Here is a 25,236-nt window from a genome sequence, read left to right on the forward strand (position 1 = left end):
TTGTTTACTGTGGCTGGTATTGAACTTGATCCTTGAATCAAACTTGAGGCACTATAGCTTTCTGAGGATCCTGACAGCAAGAGCACACGCCTGGATTACCCATGGCGTTGAACCCCAACCATTGAAATTTTTGGAGTCTTGAAATCATTTTCTTTGTAAAAGGTTTCCATAGTCAAGCACTGCTCCTATCAATTGTGGCATTGCTTCTTCGCTTAGAACATTTTGCAGCAGTAATATTGGGCGCTTTTGGGCAATTGTTTTCCTCAGACAATCAAAGGGCGTACTTGACAACAATATAAAGCAGGTAAACACTTTGCTGCGTGACCATTCAATGACAAGAAAATTATAAAGAGACACTTAAAAGGAAATCATTTTACAATTTACTAATTGAAATACAATCATTTCTGCGCAAATAGAGTTCATTTTGGTAGGGCCTTTCGAGAATTATTTTCTACAAGAAATACATTTCCTAGCAGAATTTCTTATCGCAGAAATGTGGAGCTTTACCCCACCCTATCAATTTTAGCATGGTTAGCCAGTAAGAGCCAGCATAACTTGTCACTCGTGTACTCGTGTTTTGAATGTAATGACCTTTTGCTTCCGAGGATAGTGAAACATCTCAGTAAGCTTTGTTTGAAAAAAAGGCAAAGCTATGTAGCCAAGTTACGCATAACTGCGTGCAAACTCTACTGGTTCATTAACTGCTTCTTTAAGACACATTTTTAAAACATGGTTTCATCTTTAAATTTACTCTTATTAGGTTTCATCCACATAGTGGTGTAATGGCTGGGGCAGACAATGCAATACAAAGCTGGACTACATGCATACCATTTAACCAATGCGAAGGCTCCAAAATTGAGAAAGCAGAGATCACAAGGAATTGTGGCCCTTTCAACTTTGCAACCCATACAGTAGAGCAAAACTTCAGCATCCCTCCAGTGAAAGTAGATGTCGTCTCGGGGCGCTATTGGCAGGCAGGCAGGCAGGCGTGCAAGTCATATGCGGGCCAGTGAGAGGACACTGCAACCTTTACTGGGCAATCGGGTGTTGATTGCCACTTTCAAGTGAGTAGAGGCACTCCACCAGGTCAGGAAGAATGCGCTAGAATGTTACCCTCATTTGTAGGGCAGTAAATGCCTAGGCGTCCAAAGTAACCCGCTCTAGAACCAACGGGCGGTGTTAGCATGGCGCACACGACAGACCTATTACATGATGCATCTTGCACCCAGAATTATGATAAAATCACAGGTTGGACTATAAAAGTGGAACTACAGTTTTCTTTTTTTTTTTTTTACACTGATGGCTTCATTAGGGTTCTATTCCTGCCTTTAACAAAAATATCGAGTCACCCCCAATGTTATTTCCAGCAATGACAATACTGCATACCATATTCCACTGGTCTGTATGTTCCAAAATATACTTTATACATGTTTTGGGGTAGGCAGTGCACCCAGCAGACAGTCACTGCAAACCACTCTGCATGGTATTGCCATTCTCATTGGCCCGCCTCTCATGTCGTCAGGGAAAAGTGATGCTGTGTCAAAAGCCATAAGCCATCATTCAGGTGCTCTGATGGCCGTATCAAAGTTAATTTATAATCTTACTGGTGCATAGCATCATGAGGACACACATGTATTAAGTTACTTTACAACAGATACATGCAGCTGAAGTTCCCCTTTCATTTAACTACTCAATCTTCTGTAATCCAGAGACCACAGAACCGGACTCTATTTTATTAAAGTCGCACCGAAAACAAAGCATTCAACCATTTTTTTAATTTTGATTCTATCTATTGCCTTTCCAAAATTCTTCTTCTGCATTCACAGTTTGCTATTTGTTTGAAACTGTGATACCAGGTTTAGAACTTGCTCAGAAGCCTCAATATGTTTCGTACGCAGGTATCTTTCACTGTTACCGCTGGTGTCCTCGAGGAAATAGCGGTAGTTCACCATCATCCCGCAGGATGCCGTCAGGCCGCGCGGGCTTGTATCTGCCATCCAGTTGAGCCGCCACATGACAGCTCCGTTTTGTAGATGGAAATTTGCCACGGGGTTCAAGGCAAAGCCACGGTGCTTTTCACCGTATAGATACCAAGCGCAAAGTCTCATCAATGGTGGCTCCAGGGCTTGGATCAGTCTCTCTGATCTCATCCACTCGTTGCTCGAAATGAGATGCCTCAGAGCATCTGTGATAGGCTCCCCAACTATGTCCGAGATTTCCTTGCATTCAGAATCTGTGAAGAGTTCGTTTCTGCCCACTTCCTTTTTCAGTGACGTCAGTAGTCCAAGAAACCACTTGCTGAACCCTGGGATAGGTGAAAGACTTGAGAAGTCTTTAAGGTGAGAAAACTCTGCCTACAGGAAATTAAAAGAAACAGGGATTAATTGCTTGAGAACTCTCATAAATAGAATCTTACTTTAATAAAAAGTTAACATAAAAAGTTATACTGTTACCAAACAGAAATGTAATGAACACGATATTGAGAGAAGGTTAGAGGAAGAAACAAATCCATTTGCAGTACAAAGGATAGATTGATGTACTTGGCTAATTCATCTAATTTGAGACATTTACTTCATTAGCACCCTGACAAGGGGCAGGAGGCACCAGCCAATCAGGATGTTCTGAACGCAGGCTGTACTCACTAATCCAAGTGTGTATTCCAAACAACCTGTCAGCTGCGCTTCTCCCACCCCTTGCCTCCATCACCAGGATTCACTTCCCTACAACCGCCTCCACACCTTCATCACCAGCAAGCTGGGTATGCAGGTGCTAAAGAGTATCTTTTCTAAGAAGTAAAAAATAATATTTACCTGTGCCATTTGGCAAAGAGCGCAGCACTGATGTCCTTTTTCTGTGTTCATGCCATCAACACAGTAAAAGGACTTTAGCGCCACAGGGTGTTTTCCCATTTTGTGCAGGTAATTGTTTTTTTTAATTTTTCAAATAAGGTAGATAGGCTATAACTCACAATGCAGCAGTGATGTAGCACAACATGCTCCATAAACACACCCATCCAGAGCATTCACACACAATCACATTCATACACTTTCACACACCAGTCACTAACCTATACACCTTCCCTCACATTCACTCCCATTACATTCTCCATACACACACCCATCCAAAACATTCAACACATTCACATTCATACCCATTCACACACCAGTCACTCACACATACGTGTTCTGTCACATTCTACAACTCCCTCTTTGCCGGATCCAATGGCAGAAATATCAGCAAACTGCAAGTGGTGCACAACAACGCCATTAGAGCAGCTCTCAACTTACCTAAACATGACCACATCTCCTCAGCCAGACGCAATACCCACTGGTTACCAGTACACGATCAGATCAAATTCAAGACCCTCTCACTAACCCACAAATGCCTCTCCAATAGTGCCCCTGCCTACTTGCATTGCCAACACATCTAACAGACCCACCCGATCAACCTACGCAGGCCTCTTCGCTATCCCCAGATCCCGACGACAGAAAGCAGGTGTCTCTAGCTTCTCGGTGTTTGCTGCCAAACACTGGAACACTATGGCTGCAGCCTTGAGAACTGACCCCTCATATTGGTCCTTCCGAAAAAAAACTCAAAACCTGGCTCTTTACCCAAGACCTCATTTGACGCCTGACCTATGACCTCTTCGGCAGCCAGCAGTGGGCGTCGCTGCTTCCTTATCTGCTCACTAGGAACCCCTCCACTCACCTACATGACTATGCTATTGCCTGTAACTTATTTAAATGAAACACCCTCGGGTAATCGGTATGCTAGCTAGCCCTGTAAGAAAGCGCCGCAATCCTCTCTCTGATACTACAGCAACTCAATGTATGCTTTATCAATGACACCAATGTAATAACTCCCTTGTCACGAAACACTATTGTCAATCCATAATCCACAATATTGTAACACTACATATGTCATGTGTGTCTTTTCCATGCAATTTCTGTAACCTGTCAATTCAAGTAACCAAATTCTTAAGAAAAAGCACCTAGATGCCCTTGGGTCATGTGCGCTACACAAGTGTTAAATAAATAAATTCTCATTGCATTCTGCACATGCAAACCCACAAGAACATTCACACACTGCATTCACCCACAAGAACATTCACACATACTGCATTCTCATTCACACGATGACACCCTCTCATATGATATGTTATTTATAACACGCTTAATACCCAGAGGTTTCTGAGCACGGACCTGGGGATCGAACCTGTGCTGCTCTGTGTCGCCTTGCTTCCAAGGTGAGCACGTTTCCCCCTGAGCTATCCTACCGAGACATACACACCAATATATAAATGCATACACATCAACACGCACACATGCATCTTACACACATTACACAGCCAAAAAACGCTTTCTTAAATATTTCCCGCGTTGGGTCTGCCAGGATGCTGTCTCCAGGCCTCTGGGTCACCTGCACACATCGGTCTTGTGTAGGGGAGTCAGAGGCAGAGTGGCTCCTTTCTGTGCCGGCAGACAGACACAGACACAGTAGGCCCCAGCCCAGCCCTCACCCTGACCCTGACTTTGCTCAGGGAAAGGACTGAAACGTGCTAAGGACATGTGTCAGTGGGGAACACTACGGTGGCCCCTGCTACGCCACTGGTATTCAGCTCATGAATGCTAATGCTCCGATTACTTACCGGTAATCTTCATTACTCCTAGTCCTACTCTTCCTCGTCACAGTACTTACTTCATGAGGCACCTGCCTCCGACACAGGACCTTCTTCTATTTCTTTAAATCTCTATAACTCCTCCCCCACATCCATGTCACTCAGTTTCATATTACCAAGCCGGAGCATGGGACCTTCCCCGGGAGGGAGGGTGAGGAGGGTCGTCAGTACTGTGACGAGGAAGAGTAGGACTAGGAGTAATGAAGATTACCGGTAAGTAATCGGAGCATTACCTCCACGTCCACTCTTCCTCGTCCCAGTACTTACTTCATGAGGTATACCAAAGCAGCAACGGGGAAAAGGTCCCAATGAGACACAGAGCCAAAAACAGTGCAGCAAAACACACCCACAATAACTCTTAAATCACATCCCCACAGACAAAACTCCAACCACGAAGGAACCAACCCCCGAGTGGGAGAAACTCAACCCATAGCGGTTGATGAAAATGCCTAGACCAGCCAAGGCGGCAGCCATACAAATCTCTTGCAGAGAAAAACCCTCCTTGCATCGGCCCAGGAAGCCGCCAAACACCTGGCAGACCGCCCCCGATTGTGCGCAGGCACAGGCAGGCCAGAAGCCACATAGGCCCTAGAGATCACAACCCGGAACCACCGGAAAATGGAAACCACAGATGCGTTATGCCCAGCCCCAGCCGGACCACAAGCAAACAGAAGACTATCAGATTGGTGGAAAAAGCAAACCAACCCAAATACTCCAACGCGTCCCGTCGGACATCAATGTTAAGCCGAGCCACCTCCTCAGGCGTTCTTGGATCATGAAAGAAGTCAGGGAGAACCAGACCCTGAGAGGTGTGAAAACCGAGAGACAACTGAAGGGAGAAACATCGGACCACACCCCGGCACCACCGAGTCTGGCAGCACCCTCAGGAAAGGAGCGTGACATAAGAGAGCCCCAATCTCCCCAAGCCTACGGGCAGAAGTGAGGGCAATAAGAAAAGCAGATTTCAGTGTAAGATGTTTGATATCAATCTCGGAAATGGGCTCAAAAGGAGGCCCGTGAAGGAACCGTAATACAAGAGGGAGATCCCAAGAGGAAAGCCCTTTATCAGCACAAGGACGGGAAGAAGAAAAACCCTGGATCAATTTCCCCACCAACACCTCCCCATCCAAGTGACCGTCAGAGTCCCCCAAAAGTAATTTCATGGAGGCCTACTGAGAGCGAAGCCTGGAAAAACTGCCAGGCCCCTGTCAAAACCCCTCCTGGAGGAACTGAAGGATAGCAGAGGCCAGAACGCAGGGGAGGGATCCCAGACCGCCCATACCAGTCTCGGAAATGGCCCCAGTGTCTGCCTAACACCTTCAGAGTGGAGGGTCTAAGAGCATCCATTTGGACCCAACTACAGGTTCTGAGAACCCCTGAGATATCAACCTAGACTGAGCAATAGCCACACCGCCCATTGCATCTGGTGGAATTCCAACCGCAGATCCCCTTGAAGGGGACACGGCCACCTCGGAACCAGCCAAGGTTCCTAGGACCAAAGCTCCAACAGAGAGGGGAGCCAACTCCGGCGGGACCAGAACGGAGCTAACAACAACACAGTCACCCTGGACACTCTGATGCGCCAAACCACCCGGGGCAGAAGGGGAATAGGCGGAAAGGCATAAAGGAAAACCCCAAGGCCACTGTACAGAGAGGGCGTCCATCCCCCAATCCCCTCAGCCTGAAAACTAGAGCAGAAGAGGGGAACTTCTGCTGAGGCCGGGGATGCAAACAGGTCTAGAACCAGGGACCCTAATCTGACACAGGTCACCGCAAAGACCTGGGCCAACAGGACCAGTTCCGCAGAGGAGTGAAAACCGGCGTCTGAGAAGATCCGCTTGAACATTGTCCACCCTTCTGATACGTGAGGCCACCAGAGACACCAGATGAGAGTCCTCCCAGGTGCCTATCAGCGCTGCCAGAGCATTCAAGGAGTGGCCGGAACCCCTTTTGCAGTTGACATATGCCAAGGCTGTCGTATTGTCCGATCGGACCAAAAACCGCCGACCGTCCAGCAACTCCTCGAAGTACACCAGAGCTTGGACAATGGCACAACTCTTGCCAATTGGATGATCGCCGGCTCTCCCCAGATCTCACAACCCTTGAGCTGAGAGGACCCCCAATGTAGACCCTTTCTGCTGGTGTTGGTAGTAGGAGAGGCCACAGGAGGAAGGACCATGCACACCTCAGCCTGTAGACCTGAAACCCCCCGCCACCATAGCAGGGACACTCGCAGCTCTGGGGACACTGAAAACAAAACTACGAAAGCTGAGATGTCGGGAGCCAGTGGGAGAGAGTATAAGACACCAGGAGACGTAACCGAAGACGGGCTCAAGGAACTGGAAAACATGCAAGACGCCACGTGCCCCGTAACTTCAGCAACAGGCGAGCCGAGACATACTGCCTTCTGAGAACCCAGCCCAGAACAGCCAGCAAGCGCCCCCCCTGCACAACATCCAGAGTACGCTCTCCCCAGACGTCCGGACAAGCAGTGCAGGGTCTTGAGACCCATAAGCAGGTGACACATCCTAGAAGGCATAGGGACCAGGAACACCCGCAAGTACAAAACTTGACCCTGAACAGGGAGAGGAACGGGCAAGACGGTAACCCACAACAACCGTTCGGGGAGAACGGATCCCATGGCCAACTACTTGGACCGTGAGCTGGGTACCAAAGTCCTAACCATGCAAACCTGGACAGGAGGAGACAGGAATGGCAACTGATACCCCCTCCCGAAGGAGCCCATTACCCAGGAAGCCGAACCCCACCGGTCCCATACACCTCCGAGAAGGTAGAGACGAGGAGCCAGGGAAAACCGCCAGTCACTGAACTTGCACCAAAGGGAAATCACAGGACGTTGAAACAGGCCTGCGCCACAATATAACAGCATGCTTGTCAGCCCACAAAAAGATCTGACCTATCAAAAGGAAGATACTGGACAGCCCAGAAGTCCAGAAGACTATGGCCCCTTCAGCTGACAGAGGAGCCACCCGGCTGGCGTCAAAAGGGCAGAGTACTGTCACAAAGCGGGGCAAAGCAATCCATCCCGGATAGCCGACATCAAAGGCAACCCCCTACCTGAGGTATGCCTATACTGGAAAACCCACTGAAGTGACATCCCCCTCCACCGGCACCAGGGGCTCTGAGAACCCCTCTAAGCACAGACATGTGCCACCATGTGCCCTATCACTTCCCACAAGTCTGAGAGGAGGCGTGAAAGCAACACGTCGGCACCGGAGGACCTAGGCCCTAAAAGAAGAGACACTGGGAACCCCCTGCATGGCCGTTACTTCCAAGATGCATTTTCCATAATCCCATGCCGGACAAGGGAAAAGCAAATCAACTCCTTCGACTTTCCCTCGCGCAGTTTAGAGGAAGAGGACAGGACAAGGAGTCTGCGTCCATAGCTAGCACAGACCCAAACACACCACTAACACGCCACATGACTGAGAGGTGGCTTGAGCCCTGTACCCAGTAGCTGGTAGCCCCATGCTCTAGATCGTTCCAATGCGTCGGTCTAGGAAGGTTGAAGGACCGAGTCAGCACCGCTGATACTCGAACCCGAAGTGTAGACTATGCCAGGCCGGTACCCTTCCGGCCGCTTGCAGATGTGTCCAAATCTGCGCCGTATTCACAGGCAGCACGCAAGGAATGCAGCCAACATCCGGTGCATCCTGGGCTGTGTGCGTCTGAGGAGCGGGTGGTATGTGACATGCCTGTGACAGTACAGAGCCCCCACACTTTCAAATACTCTGTCACAGACACCCCACGACAAGAAGCAGAGAGGCCTCACAACAAAAAGGGAAGGCTATCCCATACTGCCAAGTGCTTGCCATCATTTCCAATAAAGATGTGTACACAGAGCACGAGGTAACGGCCTTTCGAAGGAGTCAAGATGGCCATACCAGCAAGAGAGGGGAAAATCAAGCACAGTCCTCCCCTCTCCTTACCTTCCCCCAGATAATGCAGCTAACATCCGGTGCATCCTGGGCCGTGTGTCTCTGAGGAGCGGGTGGTATGTGACATGCCTGCGACAGAACAGAGCCCCCGCACTTTCAAATACTCTGTCATAGTCACCCCACGACAAGAAGCAGAGAGACCTCACAACAAAAAGGAAGGCTTAGCCCATACTGCCAAGTGCTTGCCATCATTTCCAATAAAGATGTGCACACAGGGCACGAGGAAAACGGCATGTTGAAGGAGTCAAGATGGCCATACCAGCAGGAGAGGGGAAAAATATCAAGCACAGTCCTCCCCTCTCCTTACCTTCCCCCAGATAATGCAGCTAACATCCGGTGCATCCTGTGCTGTGTGTGTCTGAGGAGCGGGTGGTATGTGACATGCCTGCGACAGAACAGAGCCCCCGCACTCCCAAAGACTCTCTGCCACTGTCACCCCACGACAAGAAGCAGAGAGGCCTCACAACAAAAGGGAAGGCTAGCCCATACTGCCAAGTCGAATCAAGACGGCCAAAACAGGAGGAGAGGGGAAAAACATCAAGCCCAGTCCTCCCCTCTCCTTACCTTCCCGGGGCCGTGCAGGACCCGGGACACAATGCTCACGCTGCGGTCCGGAGCCCAGCAAAGAACCGAGCGAAGCAATCCAGCTCAACTGTGACCCCAAGCCCCGCAGGGGGCCCAGGAGCAGCGCCGCACCTGAGGGAGCCGAGGGCCCCGCCACACAGCCCCCCCCAGGGGGCCAGCAATCGGTGCTCCCTGGTGCCCCGCACCGGGAAGAAAAAGTCCAACCTGCCGGAGGCAGGAAAAATTAAACTGAGTGACATGGATGTGGGGGAGGAGTTATAGAGATTTAAAGAAATAGAAGAAGGTCCTGTGTCGGAGGCAGGTGCCTCATGAAGTAAGTACTGGGACGAGGAAGAGTGGACGTGGAGGTAATGGAGATGTTAACCTCAGCTGTGGGATGACCCTGTTGGTCACAGCACAACCCCCTGTGTTGACGGTGCCTCCCTTCACTCAAGCCTTTCATTTGAGTGGCAGGTCTTCAATGGCAGGGTCAGCCTGCTGTCGAGCTTAATGTCTCCACATTTATGTCGAGTGTCTTCCCATTGCATAATGCCTGTGATAGCCTACATCATAAATGAAATACTACTCACAGTCATCCCAAAGATGTTTAAAGAACACGTTCGAGAAATGCTCACTTAGATCAAGGTTCCTTTTTAGAAACCTTAACTAGACACTACAAGGTTTACGTTTAGTTCTGTTGGTTTGTGGTGCAAGAAGATTTTCAGGAATAAAGCATAGCCGTAGACCTTCAACTGGGAACTTTTTCTTTGGAAGCACATCATGCCCCGTGTGCAGGAAGCCTATGGAGTGTGGAGTTTCCAAGTTAATGTTTGTGTATTTTAATGTAAACTGTATTGAGAATGTAATATGGGCTATCTGCACGTTTACAAAAAGAAGATCGCCACAAACTATAGTATACATATAAAGGAAGTAAACAATTGCTTTTGATATGCAACCATTCACCAGTGTACACTAATTCAGAATAAAATGGGGTTGGAGGAAACAATATTTCCACCGGGTATCAATGTAGACTGATACAAAATCAGGACTAAATCTCATCTCTACCCCACCAGCAGTCAAACGCCTGATCGGATTCGAGTAACCAGTTAGCTTACTTGACACACCACACTGATTTATGTCATCCATAACCATCATAAACCCCAACAGTGAAAGCGCACCCGAGTGAGTCCCGGAGAGTCCCGCTTTGCCGCAGATGTTTCTGCAGCTACTTGGACTGTTTACGGTGCTTTTACGTTTCTACTACCCAAGACTGCTTCTCCCACAAGGTGAAGATTTGTACAAGGACAATATACTTGGTATCCATTTCACACCAATAATGGCAATATTTCACATAAGATAATTCAACCGTACCCAAGATTAGATCTCCTAACCACTCTATTAAAGGAGCTCTTAATGCAAATGCTAAATCATGTAACCCGGTCTTGGTCGGAAGTTCCAATGTCATGCTTGAAAGAGATTTAGCCCCACTTGAAGGACGAGGCGCGGAGATTGCCATGATGCTACAGGCCCTACTTCCTAAAGTTCAGCCTAAAAATGTAATGCACTCTCCAGTAGATCCTCAGCACCAACTTTAAGTTCCAAGAAAGCAAGTGAATGGCTTAAGCTCTGATAATAACTAACACCTTAATTATTGGCTGCCTTCCAACTCCCCATCCCCAATATCTTCTAAATAGGCAGAGCATCCTTGAAATTGTTTCTGACATAAAACAAATTGGAGGATGTGGGCACGGCTGACATTGAACAGGTCGAATTTATTAACAGAAACATACTGACTAAGCTGTTTGAGGCTTCGCTCTCGGCTGGTCCGTAACATCATTTGGTCAGCCAAAAACCAACTGTTTGACATGGGTTTTCTGCTTTTACTCAGTCCCTCCCCTTTTGCTGACCTAGCCAAGTGTTCACTGCAGCCTCTTAACCCGGTTTGCACTTCAGGGAACCTTGCCCACACCGAAAGTTTTTTGCAACCTAAACCTGTTTGTAACTGTGTGACAAGTAGTTAACTAGAGCAACAGCATGAGGACAGACTCCTACTATTCGCCTCCTGGAACACTTGTGGACACCTTCACCTTTTTAACAACCAAGAGTCTTACTTAAACCAATTTGACATAATCATGCTCCCGGAAACATGGCTCACCAGCTCACCTTCTTGGCATGATCACATCATGCATTTCACGCCTGCACTGCAAGGTGAGAATGGTCGTCCCATGTCTGGATTAATTACTAGCATTAAAACTAGTTCTACCTTTAAACTGGTCCTTTCTTACGTGCCCAATCCTTTTGTCCAACTGTCTGTAGTATCGGTCTGTTCCGTTCTGTATGCTCTGATTAACGTCTACTGGAACCCCAAGGGGATTGATGACTCAAAATTCTTCAGGATATAGCATGCATGTTGGATTATGTTGTCATGACACCGGACATTGTCTACATTGTTTTAGCCAGAGATCTCAATTTGCATTTTCTTCTGCTAGAAAAACTCAAGAAAATGTTAGGCTAGTCCAATGGGAGCACATGATGTCTTCATGGGGCCTGTGCATGCTCAATGGAGCGTGTTCTGGGGCTATTCCCCCAGGTTTCACCTGGTAAAGTGGAACTTCAAAGGCGATTATTGACTATATTTATGTTGACCATAAATTGTTTGCGGGTGTGGTTTCTCTCCGGGTAAGCCCTGCAATGGATAATGATCAGCAAATATTAACAAGCCGATGGCCCATGCCCCAGGCTGTAGATTCAAACTCTTCATCACTTTATGCTGGTGTTATTAGAGCAAACTCCCAACTAAATCGAATCAGGTGGTCTGAGGGAACTATACGCCATTATGCAAACTCCCTCACCTCGGCTTTCACCCACTCACGACTAAGTAATGAGCGCACTAATGTTTGCTATTACGATCTCGTGCAGAGACATGCACCAAATGCGCAGAAAAACAAAAAGTTAACAAAACCGAGAACTCACGCTTTTGACATACAAGTTAATAACAAAAAAAACTGAATTTCGCGTAAAGCTCTACTCCTTCCAGTAAATCAAAGAACAGCAGTTTTGACCAAAATCAAAACAGCTCATAGAAACTGGTTACGTTCCCATCGTGCAACTCTATTCCAAAAGGATGGTGAACTTATGTTGTCTCTTACTCGCAACCAAAACACTGTACAAATGTGGTCAAAGGAGGGCACCAGGGGGCGCACCAGGGGGCGCAAAGGCAATGGCTGCCTGAGTGCACAGCTCCTGCTGAAGCCCGGGAATCTGAGGGGCTTGAGCCCCCACCCCGAAAGCCCAACTTGATAGACTGACTTGGCGCCCCCCCCAGACCCCCAACGAGCCCCCAACGAGCGAAAGAGCGGAGCTTGAGCTCCCGGGGGAGCCGGAGTTCGTAACCCGTGGCTCCGGGGCGGATGACGCAGCAGGACCGGAACGGCCTCGGTGCCGCAAGAGAAGCGGTCCCTCCCCGGGCACACACGGCCTCGCCGCCCGACCAGCCCTCACTCTCCCTGCGACTGCCCCCCCTCTCGGTGTGCGGGGAGTGACCCGGTCGGGGGCCCAGGCCTCTGAGACTTCGGAGATGCGGCCGCGGGGCGTGGGTCGGCTCCCTCCGCCCCTCCCCCCACAACTCGAGCCAGAGCACAACGCGCCGGGATCTCCCGTGCGGCCAGGAGGAGAGTGCACGCCCGGCATACGGGGGTCTGGAGCGGCACCTCCAGGGATTCGGCACCCCCCCCAGGAGTGAGAGGAAGGAGCGGGGCTGTCTCCCCCCCCCCCGGGAGTCCTCATCGCGGCGTTCGCGGCCTGCCGGAATCCGGAGAAGCGGAGTCGGCGGAGTCCCGGAGGGCCTGGGATTCGCCCCCCACGGGTGAGTGGACGACGGGGTGGGGGCTCCCCTGCCCCTGCACCCCCGCTCGAGCGGAGAGGAGCCCCAGGAACACGAGGGCAAACATTGTGGATTTCCGGCTGGGGGCTCCTGACCCCCCCGTGGGACACAGAGACAGCACAGCCTGACGCGGGGGAAACCTGGGTGCGAGGCCCCCGCCAGTTGTTGGTGGGGCGTGTGCCCGCCCAGAGGTGCCCCCCCCAAGACGAGGCCTGGGGCGTGAGCCACGGTGCCCCCCCCCCAGCTCTGCGCGGAGGGCCCTTTTGGCCTGGACGGTGGGGCCCCCTTGAATCAGCACTTCCCCTCCACAGGGAGACCAGAGGAGGCCTCAGACTACCACGAGGTGTTTGGAAATGGTGAGAGGCCTCCGCCTGGGGACAGGTGGGGCGTGTGCCCGCCCCCCCCCCCGGACTTTGACACCCCCTTCGGGGCATCTGAGGAGCGTACAACCCAAGCAAGGAGGGACTGGCCAGCAGGGGACCCTCTGCCCCCCACCGGGGCCCTGGGGATCTGGACGACAGGGCACAGGAAAGCACCACATGAGCTGGAGGGAAGCCTTACAGAGATACCGCTTCCAAGAGGTCGTAAGAAGTGACAAAAGCTCGAACCGCGAAAGGACCATGGCCCAATCTGGGGACACAGCCCCCTCTTCGGCGGCAATGGAAAGGGGCTTCGCCTCGATCTTACAGGAAATCAGGGACATGCGCTCCGACATTGACCAGAAATTGGTGAAAATGGACCAAAGGGTGGATAAGATCGAGGACAGACTGCTACAGGTCGAATCCAACCAATCCTCAACTGCAGTCCAAGACGTACAATACAGCATGAGGCTGGAGGCCCTGGAGAAGAGGGACGAGGAAAGGGCCCGGCTGATGGATGATTTCGAAAATAGGGAGAGGAGGAACAACCTCAGAATCTTTGGGGTGCCCGAAATGGAAGGGGAAACGGAGAGGGACGTCACCCGAGCTGTACGAGATATCATCACCCTCCTGTTCGCAGAGGAGATGACAACTGAGCTAACATTCGACAGGGTACACAGGGCGGGGGGCAGGGCCGGGGCCCCCCGGTCGATTCTGGTCCAGTTCCACTATTACTCTGAGAAGACGAAGGTGCTGGCCAGAAAGGCTAGGGAAATCACCTATAACAACGCCCAGGTCTCCATATACCAAGACCTCTCCGCCTATACGCTGGCTAGGCGTAGAATGTGCTGCCCTCTTACACAGGTGCTTAAGGAAAAGGAAGTGCGCTACAGATGGGGCTACCCTTTCTCCCTGACTTTTGAATACATGGGCCAAAGATCAACCCTGATCACGGAAGAGGACATAAGGGGAGCCATACAAGAGTATACTGTGGATACGAACCCCCGGAGGGGCCCGTCGGGGCCGGAGCATGGCAGACCCAGTTGCTCTGGTCTGTCTGGTGAGAGGAGAAGGCGCACCGGTGCGAGGAAATTCAGGAAAATGAACACCCCCTCCCCATCAAAGGACGGAGAACGTAATGACTCTGAGGACTGAGCACAGGGGCACCCTGGTGTGCCCTGGTCGGAGGGACGCAGACTCAGAGGACTCACTACTAACAACGTCCCTAGATCAGCAAGTAGGTGGGTCCATAGAGGGGTCACAGCCGCGGGGGGATCTTAGGGGGCTCAAGGAGATGAGCTTCTTATTCAGATTGCCTGGCCGAGGTGGGCAGGCTGATGGTTCGGCCAAAAGCCAGCAATGGCAGAACTACTTGGCTGGATGCCGGGGTGGGGGGGGACACAGGAGTTGGGGAAGTTCAGTTACGGTTCGGGGAGGGGGGGCAGTTGGGGTTTTGTTTTAGGCCCACCCGGGGGGATGGGGAGGGGGGAGAAGGGGAACACAGAGCTGAAATAACGGAGCACGCGGGGAAGAGCCCTAGGAAGACGTTGACCGAGAGAGAGGAACATAGAGACCATGGCTGACAGTCTGCCCGCCCTGGGTGTGGGCTCACTTAATGTACGTGGCTTAAATACCCCCACTAAGAGGTCCCTTGTCTATAGGGAATTTAGAAGGGCACACCTAGATTTCCTCTTCGTGCAAGAGACTCACTGGCCACGGTGGAAGGAGCCCAAACTGTGGGGAGGAGGAATTGGCGAGGTTTACAGTGCATCCCACAAGTGCAAAAAGAGAGGGGTTGCCATCTTAGTAGCGAAACATGTGGGCTTCGAGAATGAAGCCACGCTGAAAGACCCAGGGGGCTGCTACCTGCTGGTGCGGGGGTCCCTGCAGGAGGCCCCACTGACCCTGGCCGTCATTTGTGGCCCAAACGAAGGCCAAGGCCAATTCTGGGAGGAGGTAGGGGACAAACTCAAGTACTTCGTCCATGGCACGGTGGTGGTGGGGGGGGACTTCAACATGGTTCTAGACCCTGCCCTGGACAGGAAACGTGCAGGTCGGCAGTCCTCCAGGGCAGCAGACGAGATCATGGCGCGTAATTTCCAAAGAGTCAACCTAGAACTGGGTCTGATGAACACGATCCCCGTCCCCAGAACAGACTCCCCCTCTTTTACATATTACTCAGCCATCCACACGTCGTTCTCCAGGATAGACTACATCTTGGTGGACGAGACCCTACACCCATTTATTTCGGGCCACAGGGTCGACCCCGTCCCCTGGTCTAACCACGATTTGGTCCGAGTCACTATAGCAAGGGGAGGACTAAGCGAACGCAGGGGGAGATGGAAGAGCAACAACTCCCTGTTAAAGGACGAAGTCCTAGCCCAGGAGGTCCTCGAGGCCATCACAGAATTTTTCGAACTCAATGACAACGGGGAGGTAGATTTACACACCCTTTGGGACGCCTTTAAGGCGACCCTACGGGGAATCTTGATCAAAATGGGAGCCCAGAAAAAAAGGGAAAGGGAGGCCCAGGAAAGGTATCTTAGGGAGAAAATTGCCCCACTCCAACCTGGGGGTCTTCCCACGGTTCCCCTAGACCGCAACCAGGTGGCCGCCCTGGACGATTATAGACTCCAACTGAAGGATCTCCTTCTCCACAAGACAGAGAGGAGTCTTCAACTGGTCAAACAGAAGTACTACGAAAAAGGGGACAGGGTGGATAGGATTCTGGTTTGGAAACTGAGGGAGGTGCAGAGAAGCCGATTAGTGAAAGCGGTAAAGAGCGAGGCGGGAAAGGTAGGCTACGATACACCCCACATTGGCGAGGCCTTCCGCCGATACTATGAGAAACTATATTCGTCTGAATATAATGGGGATGAGGCGGAGATGGAGGGGTTCCTGAACTCGATCCAGATCCCGGCCTTGACCAGGGAGATGGCGGAGGGGTTGGAGGGCCCTGTGACCGAGGACGAGGTGGAGCGCGCGATTAGTGGGATGAAGGTGGGCACTTCCCCGGGCGAAGACGCTTACTCGGTCTACTTTTACAAAAGGTTTTGCTCGACCCTTTCTCCCCACCTGGTAAAAGTGTTTAACGCGGTGCTGGAAGGGGGGGGTCCCTCCCGGACTCCATGATGGAGGCAATTATTGTGGTGCTCCCCAAGGACGGCAGGGACCCCAGGGAATGCTCCTCCTACCGACCCATCTCCCTATTGAATGTCGATGTAAAGATTCTGGCCAAGGTGATTGGGGGGTGCATGGAGGGGGTCTTGTCGAAGCTGGTCCACGGAGACCAGGTGGGGTTCATTAGGGGAAGACAGGGCTCAGACAATATACAGAAAACTATAGACTTGTTGCACTATGCCCAGGGGTCGGATTTGAACGCGAGCGTCCTGTCCCTAGATTCGGAAAAGGCGTTTGACAGGGTGGAGTGGAGATTCATGGAACTTACCCTCCAGAAAATGGGCTTTGCGCCACACATCAGGGATTGGGTGGCGGCTTTATACAGGGCCCCAAAGGCCAGAGTCCAAGTGAATGGCGGGTTGTCGGAGCCGTTCCCCCTTTCACGGGGGACAAGGCAGGGATGCCCACTCTCCCCTTTAATCTATGTCCCCTCCATGGAACCCCTGGCCATAGCAGTCAGAGCACACTCATAGATTAAGGGTATTAGGAGGGGGGGTGGAATTTAAGCTCTCCCTGTTCGCAGACGATATTCTGGTTTATTTTGTTGACCTGAGATCCTCGCTCCCCCCACTCCAGTCCCTGATGACTGCGTTCGGGCGCTTCTCAGTTCTCAAGATCAATGCGTCCAAATCAGTCCTGCTTCCCATGAGGACCCGGGCTTGGACCCTCTGAACAGCTTGGAAGGAATAACAGTGGGGAAGGCCTCCATTCAATACCTGGGAGTCCTCCTCACCCGGGATTTATCCAATCTTGCCCCTGCCAACTACGACCCCGTTGTGTCAAGAGTTACCGCAGATTTAAGGAGGTGGAGGTCAATGATCCTGTCCTGGTACGGCCGCATGACGGCAGTGAAGATTAACATTTTCCCGCAATTATTATATCTTTTCACCGCCCTCCCAACTGTTGTCCCCGACCGGACCTTCAGGGTCCTCCAGAATGCGGTGCGTGAGTTCATATGGCAGGGCAAGACCCCGAGGACCGCAAATAAGGTCTTGACCTTACCGAGGGAGGAGGGAGGGTTCGGGTTGCCAGACTTTCAACTTTACTTCCGGGCCGCCCAGCTGCGCGTCCTCCTGGAACACATGAAAAAGGGGATGGGCACGTACTGGTCCTATTTGGAGGATATGGACGCTCACCCACTTAAAATTCGGGACCTCCTGTGGGCCCCTAGCAAGTTCATCCCGAACAGACTTAAATCTCATCCAACCTTGGGAGTTCTCTGGACAATCTGGAGGGAAAGCCCCCAGATGGCACACCTACCATCGTGGCCGTTACCGATGTCATTGCTCTGGGGTCACCCCCTCAAACTGGGAAGCAGGGGGTTCCGCAACGCCCAGTCGTGGTCCGACTTGGGGATGGAGTGGGCGGGGCAAATGTTTAGGGAGGGGGAATTCCGACCATATGAGGAACTGAGAGATGCCCTCGGTCAGGGGTCCCTGTCCATATTTGAATACATCCGCTTGAAGGGAATCCTATGTGACCAGGCCTGGGGCCAGAACCTGAAAAGACAGCTGACCCCCTTCGAGAAACTCCTGGACTCGGCGACCTCCAGGAAGGGAGCGGTATCAGGGATGTATAGACTACTGAACATGGTTAACCTGGGTGAGAGAAGGGGGTTCCGCACTTTCTGGAATGATTTAGCGGGGGATGGGTTCTCGGAAGATGCCTGGTCGAGGATATTTAAAATAGCTTTCCATGGGAACTTATTCACAGCGGACATGGAACACAACTTCAAGATCCTACAGGGGTGGCACAGAGACCCTGTGACGTTGTCTAAAATGTTCACGGGAGTGTCCCCCGCATGCCCAAGGGGATGTGACCAGGTCGGTACGAGAGGGCACATGTGGTGGCACTGCCCGAAAGCTCAGGCATACTGGGAGAAGGTGAGGGGCTGGATCGCCGAAGTTTCTGAAGAGCTTCTCCCCCAGAACCCCCTGACAATGCTGCTGGGCCTCCCCCTCGAGGACACGGACATACCCCGATACCCTAGAAGGTGGGAAACAATGTTGAGGGCGGGAAGGGTTGCACTGGCCCAGAAATGGAAGAGCCCGGAGACTCCTTCGAAGGAGGACTGGCTAAAAAAGGTTAAAAACATGTTCCTGATGGATAAATTGACGGCAATGAACAACAATGACTTGGGCTCATTCCAAGCAAACTAGTACGGGGTACAGCAGACATGGGGTTGGGATGTGCATTGATCCTCAGGGGGGGAACAAGGAGTGGACAGGGCCCACGGCCCAGGGGACGATGGTAGATAATCAGCCATTCACGTAGTCAACGCTCTCGCTCTTTCTCGAGCTCCAGACTTTCGGAGCTTTCAACGCGGCTCCCCAGCAAAATGTCTCTACGGGGACTACGTTTTTTGGGGGGGTGGGTTCGTTTGGGGAGGGTGAGGGGGGGGTTACTGGGCCAGTTATTTGCACAATTTGTGAAAATGTCTTGCGCCTTTTTGTTATATTATGAAAATGCCAATAAAACAAAGTTTAAAAAAAAAAAAAATGTGGTCAACATTGAATGAAGTAACGTCCACCTCCCTAACAATAGGACAGTCCCACAACGTTCTTGAAAAGACATGGATTGACCACTTCACTAAAATCTATGCGAATCCTGTAACGTCCTTTGCAGCCGAGGACTGTGAAGATAGGTTGCATTTCCATCTCAACTTCACAAGAGTTGACATATTGCATTATATTTCTTTCATAAGTCAGTCAAAAGCCCGGGGGCCGGACGGACTATCGAACAAGACCTTTAAACTTAACCCAGCTGTGTGGACAGAAATTTTATTTTAAATTTACCAAAACATTAATTTCACCCAAAGTATTCCACCTTCATGGAAACACGCAATTATCATTCCACTGTTCAAAAAAGGTGATTGTCATCTGCCACAAAGCTATAGACCAGTTGCCATATTAGATGCTCCTGGCAGCCTTTACAGTCGCATCATACTCCAGGAGCTGAATGAGTGGACCAAGCGAGAAGCCAAAAGAGACCCATTTCAATCTGGCTTTGTCAGTGGGATGGGCACGGCTCCCAATATGCTCATTCTCAACTTAATCAAGCATAAATATGTCGAACAAAACCAAAACCTATACATAGCTTTTATTGATTTCAGCATAGCGTTTGATTCAATTGACCAGCAACTCCTTTTTACGAAACTTCAACAATAAGGTTGCCCCTCATCAATTTTCACCCTAATCAAACTACTGCATTCCAATACCTGGTTGCAAGTAAGACTCACTCTGATGGACTATTGTCTGCCATGATTCCAAAAGAAAGAGGTTTAAAGCAGGGGTATATTTTAGCCTCAACCCTATTCAACCTATTTCTGCTGGACATAGGGATTACATTTGAAGAAGCAATCGCTGATGCCCCAAAACTGGGCAACCAGAAGATCATTTGGCTTTTATACGCCGATGATCTAGTGTTACTATCGTGTACTCCCTGTGGGCTCCAGGATCTCTTGAATAAACTTCAAGAATATGTCAATGAAAACAACTTGACTATCAATATCGACAAAACGCAAATAGTAACCTGTCCTAAATTAGTCAAGAAAAAAACATCCAAATTTAACTGGTCCCTTCATAACCAAGAGTTAACTATTGTCCAACAGTACAAATACTTGGGCCTTCTGTTTACCGAGTCACTGAACAACACCATATACACAGCAACCGTGGATGCGAAAAATCGATTACTAACATCACAAGCAAAAATCTTGCTGTACAGATATGGTAAAATCAGCCCACATAATCACGTTTTTTCAACAAAAGGTTGTCCCAATAATTGCCTATGGCGCAGAGACGGGGGCACCCAAACCAAGAGCTTTTTGGGATCGTAATGAGTCAAATATTTGAAAGCCCGTTTTGAGCCTTCCGAAATGCACCCAGTTACCAACGGTGCGTCACGAATTGGGTACCATCTCAATCTATAGTCAAGTCTTGTGGACATTTTGTTTGTTATACAGGAAATGTCTAATTGGTCCAACATCCCCTAATGTTTTGGGTGTTCTTGGGAATTATTTGCTTACTTCTGGAGCGAAACTCCCCAAGCAATGGGTTGAATGTGTCTTAGATACTCTAACAAATGCTGGCATCACTCTTGAACTTATGCTGAAGAACCCTACAAAGGCTAAATTGAAATTGTTTAGCTTTAACTGGATTTGCACACGCAAACAATGTTTGGAATATGTGGATTGTGGTCCCATGATGTCATCTCACAAAAAATTGCGTTGTATGGAACCGTATTTGGTTAAATGTACTTCCAACTTTGTAAGATCACAGATGTTATGCATCCCTCTAAACTTATGTTTGACGAGGCATATCTTGGGTAGGAGACACTTGGTTCCTCAAGATCAAACATTTTGCCGTCACTGTAATGATCAGCAGCAAACTGAAACTCTATGTCATCTGGTGGTCGAATGTCCAGCCTTGAGTTTCACTAGGCAGAAACTTTTTAACAAATGTTGTAAAGTCCTCTCTCTACGTACCAGAGAAGAAATATGGAATTATCTGCTTACTAACACTAAAACTTTGATTCAAATTGCACTTGTTCAATTTGTTCGGATTGTTATTCCGTCTCAGTGAAACAAGATACAAGTATATGTTATGAACTGATTATCAAATTTGCTGCTATTGTAAATAGCGTTTTCTAACGTTTTAAATCTTTATACCGTGTAAAATGAATTTTGAATGTTTATATTTTTAAATGCTCTTTTACTGTTCTTCACTATCCTTGTAAAACTTTTTCCTTTTTGAAAGGTTGATTGATTCAGCCAATCAAAATTAAAAAAAAAATGTTTTAAAGAAAAGAAAGCCTGAACAGAGCGTAGCAAATTTACCACCAAACTTTCACTGAACAGTTACCATAGCACGAGATTACCCAAACCATAAGTTCTTTGATGATGAAATCAAGGCTTAATTACCCTCACAAACTAATTCAGATCTGCGTGTAATTCACCCAATCTTCATCACTCACTTCCTGGGCAAGCTCCTGGAGAAACTGGCCATCTCCCAGCTTAATCTTCACACTGAATCTGTTGGTTGTCTTCATGACCATCCGTCTGGCTTCAGAGCTGCCAGAAAGACGGAAATTGCTCTCCTGAACATCTGTGAAGACCTGCTTTCAAACCTTGACTAACACTCCCTGTGTCCTCATCTTGCTTGATCTCTCTTCTGCCTTTGACACTGTCAACCATTCCCACCCTGCTAAAGTGTCTCCGTGATGACCTAGGTATCACCGGTCAGGCCCTGGCGTGGTTGACTTCCTTCCTCTCTGACCGACCCTCTCAGGTCCAACTTGGGTCCTTCCTCTCTGCTATCTTTTTCTCTACCTATGGTGTCCCCCAGGGGTCTAACCTCTCTCTCTGGCTGTTCAACCAATACCTGGCACTCCTTGCCCACCGCATTGCCGCTCTCTGCCCCAACTTTCAGTGCTACGCGGATGACACTCAGCTCACTTTCAGGCTACCTTCAGCTACCTCTTCCCCGTCCCTCATCTCTGACTGCCTGCTATCCAGGAGTGGTGTGCCGCCAATGACCTCTGCCTTAATGCCAGTAAGAATGAGATTCTCCTTCTGTAGCTCTCTGGCCGGCCTCTCTTGGCCCTCCTCCTGCTCCCACCTGCAAGGCTAAGAACCTGGGGTTCATCTTCGACTCCACACTCTCCTTCTCTCCTCGCATCTCAGACGTCTCTAAGAAGTCACATTATCAGCTGCACCTCCTCAGAGGTATTCTTCCTTTCCTCTCCTTCCCCCAGAAGCTCACTGTCTCCAGAGCTCTGGTTCTCTTCAGGCTGGACTATTGCAACAGCCTCTTTCTAAATCTGCCTGCTTCTATTCTATGTCCTCTGCAACTCATCCAGAACAGGACTGCGAGACTTGTCCTTGGCCTCAAGCCCAGGGACCGTATTTCTCCAGGACTGAAATCTCTGCACTGGCTCCCAGTGGCTGCGAGGATTAAGTTCAAAACCCTCTGCATCGTCCACAAGGCCTTCTGGGGCCTGGGGCCTAAATACCTTCAACTCTCTCTTCCTATATATCTTCCCTCTTGAGCTCTTTGCTCATCCACCTCCAACTCCCTCAGGGTCAGTCGCTTCTCCTAGCAATGAGTTAGTGGTAGATCTCTCTTTTCGGCTGGGGCCTCCCTCTGGAACAACATCCTTGACTCCCTGAAACTTGAGGAGAAGCATCTTTGGTTCCAGAAGCACCTAAAAACCTTCCTCTTTGCTTCTGCTTTCACTCCCCCTCTCCCCTGCTGAAGTCCTGGTTGATACTGAGACTGCTCGGGTTACCTGTCCACTCATCTGATCTCGGTCCCAAGACCTGCCAGTTGCATGCTTGCACTGCCTTCCTGGCAACCCCTGCACCTGGGGACTGTTTTCTGTATCCCTACAGTCCCCAAACCAGCACTTATGTCTGCACTCACCCTGCACTTCCCACCAGCTAGCCGTTCTTTATTTTATGTTATTTTATTATCCCATGTACTGCACTTTCCCCTCCCTCCTCCCCTGCACTTTTCTTTTCCCCCTTCCCTTGCACTTGCGTGATCTGAATGACAGCTGGCCTAGTAAGATAGTTGTCTGTCTTCCCTCTGTTCCCCCTCCCTTGTCTCGTTACGCCTTGAAACACCTGTGTATAGGCACGTTATAAATGTCATATCATATCATTAACTCACTACTTTTTAGCTTGTAGTACTCTTGGGAAATGAGAACTTTTTCATATACAGCAAAGCCAACTTAATTTCATAAGAGATCCCTCATCACCAAGATAAGAAGAACAAGTTACTTACCGCTAGAAATGTTCTTTGGACTGGATGTTTCTCCCACGTAATCCTCATCTTTAGATATGTCCCTTCCAGCGTCAGTTGCTTTGGAAATTCTGTTTTAGCAGAGGGCGCTGTGCATTGTCGCCGTCGACTCAATGTCCCTCAACGGCCTCCATTTCCCATCGAGGTGACTTCATCGATAGTATAAATGGTATGCACTGGGCCCGTTACTTCAATTTTTTCGCCTCCTTCCCACAGGATAACCGCCATTAGCATAGTCAAACGAAATTAGGCGTTTAAAGAACGCAAGGTGTAATGCCAATCTGGAGCCCGAGATTAGCTAGATGCAGTAGGAATGACAACACAATAGTTATGTTGCATTGACAAGGATCCACATTCTTCTCCCTGCACCATCTGTATAACTTGTTACAAAGGCAGTGATAGATACTTTGTTGCTGGCCTTCTGGCTGAAAGCAAAATCTCCATCACGTCTTCCAGGATGTCCCAATGCTTGTATCTCAACCTCTCAGAAACTATGTGTGAAGGTTGGGGGCCTTGACCTCTGGATGGAGAACCCAACCCTGTCCTTATGACAGGAGGTCCTATCTTTGTGGAAGACTAATTGGAGGGCAGATGGAAATGCATTATGTACTCCTGGCCCAATCCGGAGCAAATTAGGATCATGGATTTCCCAAACTTTCTCAACCTCCTGATGACTTGAAGAATGACGGGGACTGGAGGAAGCGCATACAGGCGTGGGAACTTCCAGTCCACTATAAATCCCCTAGAGCTTCTCTCTGAGGAAATTCCTTGGAGCAGAACAGTTCACACTTCCGGTTGACACTGGACGCAAACAGATCTACCCGAGAGATTCCCCAAAGGGTGAAGATCTCTTAGAGGACTTCCTGAACTAGTTCCCACTCATGGGAGACTGTGCAGTGCCTGCTCAAAGCGTCCGCCGCTGTGTTCTCTTCTCCGGCTAGTTGAATGGCTGACAATGAGATTCCTTCTTGAATTGCCCAGAACTAGAGCTGCATTGACTCTCTGCACTGTGGTAGTGACCCTACAGCTCCTCTCTTGTTGAGATAGTACATGGCCACTGTGTTGTCCGACATTGTCAGGACATTCTTACCCCATACAGAGGGCAGAAAGACCTTCAGCGCTAATCTGATCGCCCTCAGCTCCAAAAGGTTGATGTATAGTTTGGACTCCAATGGAGACCAACGACCGCTGACCACCAGAACATTGGCATGGGCTCCCAACTTGCTGAGTGAGGCATCCGCAACTACTGTTTTCTCTGGGCATGGCTGCCAAAAAAGATTCCCCCTTCAGAATGTTGCCCTTGCAGGACCACCACAAGAGATCCTGTGCGACCCTGCTCGGAACCTGAAGGAGATCTGTCATCTTGCCCGAAAACTGAGACCACTGGGATCCGAGGGCCCTACTGGAGGGATCTCATTCTCAGATGAGCATCTGGCATCAGAAAAATGCTGGATGCCAGGAGGCCAAGCAACCCCAGGAAATTGAAGGCCGGAAGACGCTGAGCATTCTGGAACTTTATGACCATCTGCTGAATGTGTTCAGCCCTCATCTCAGGTGTCGAGGCTTTCCCCGAGGAAACATCCAGGACTGCTCTGATGAATTGGAGCTTTTGGGAAGGTATCATGTAGGACTTCTTGAAATTGAGGGAGAAGCCCAGTTCATGGAGAGAGTGGCAGGTGATGCTGAGATGTTCCAGGATCAGGAGAACGGGTGCTGATCAGCCAATCGTCCAGGTAGGGGTAGATCTAAACCCCCCCTCTCCAGAGACTCGCTGCCACCACCGCCATCAACTTTGTGAAAACTGTTGAGGCGG

At 49.9% G+C, this 25,236-nt stretch overlaps 1 protein-coding gene across 1 annotated transcript in view; it reads right to left on the minus strand.

Annotated features, from left to right (window-relative positions):
* Positions 1–357: 357 nt before the first annotated feature.
* MLYCD (malonyl-CoA decarboxylase) overlaps positions 358–25,236 on the minus strand; it is an 837,083-nt gene continuing 812,204 nt past the window's right edge. Inside the window, exon 5 of the mRNA XM_069638670.1 lies at positions 358–2,354. Coding sequence (XP_069494771.1) covers positions 1,821–2,354 — 534 coding nt within the window. The 3' untranslated portion in view covers positions 358–1,820. The remainder of the gene's footprint in view (positions 2,355–25,236) is intronic.

This window comes from Ambystoma mexicanum, chromosome 1q (genome assembly GCF_040938575.1).
Source record: "Ambystoma mexicanum isolate Mex_15411 chromosome 1q, UKY_AmexF1_1, whole genome shotgun sequence".
Taxonomy (NCBI): domain Eukaryota; kingdom Metazoa; phylum Chordata; class Amphibia; order Caudata; family Ambystomatidae; genus Ambystoma; species Ambystoma mexicanum.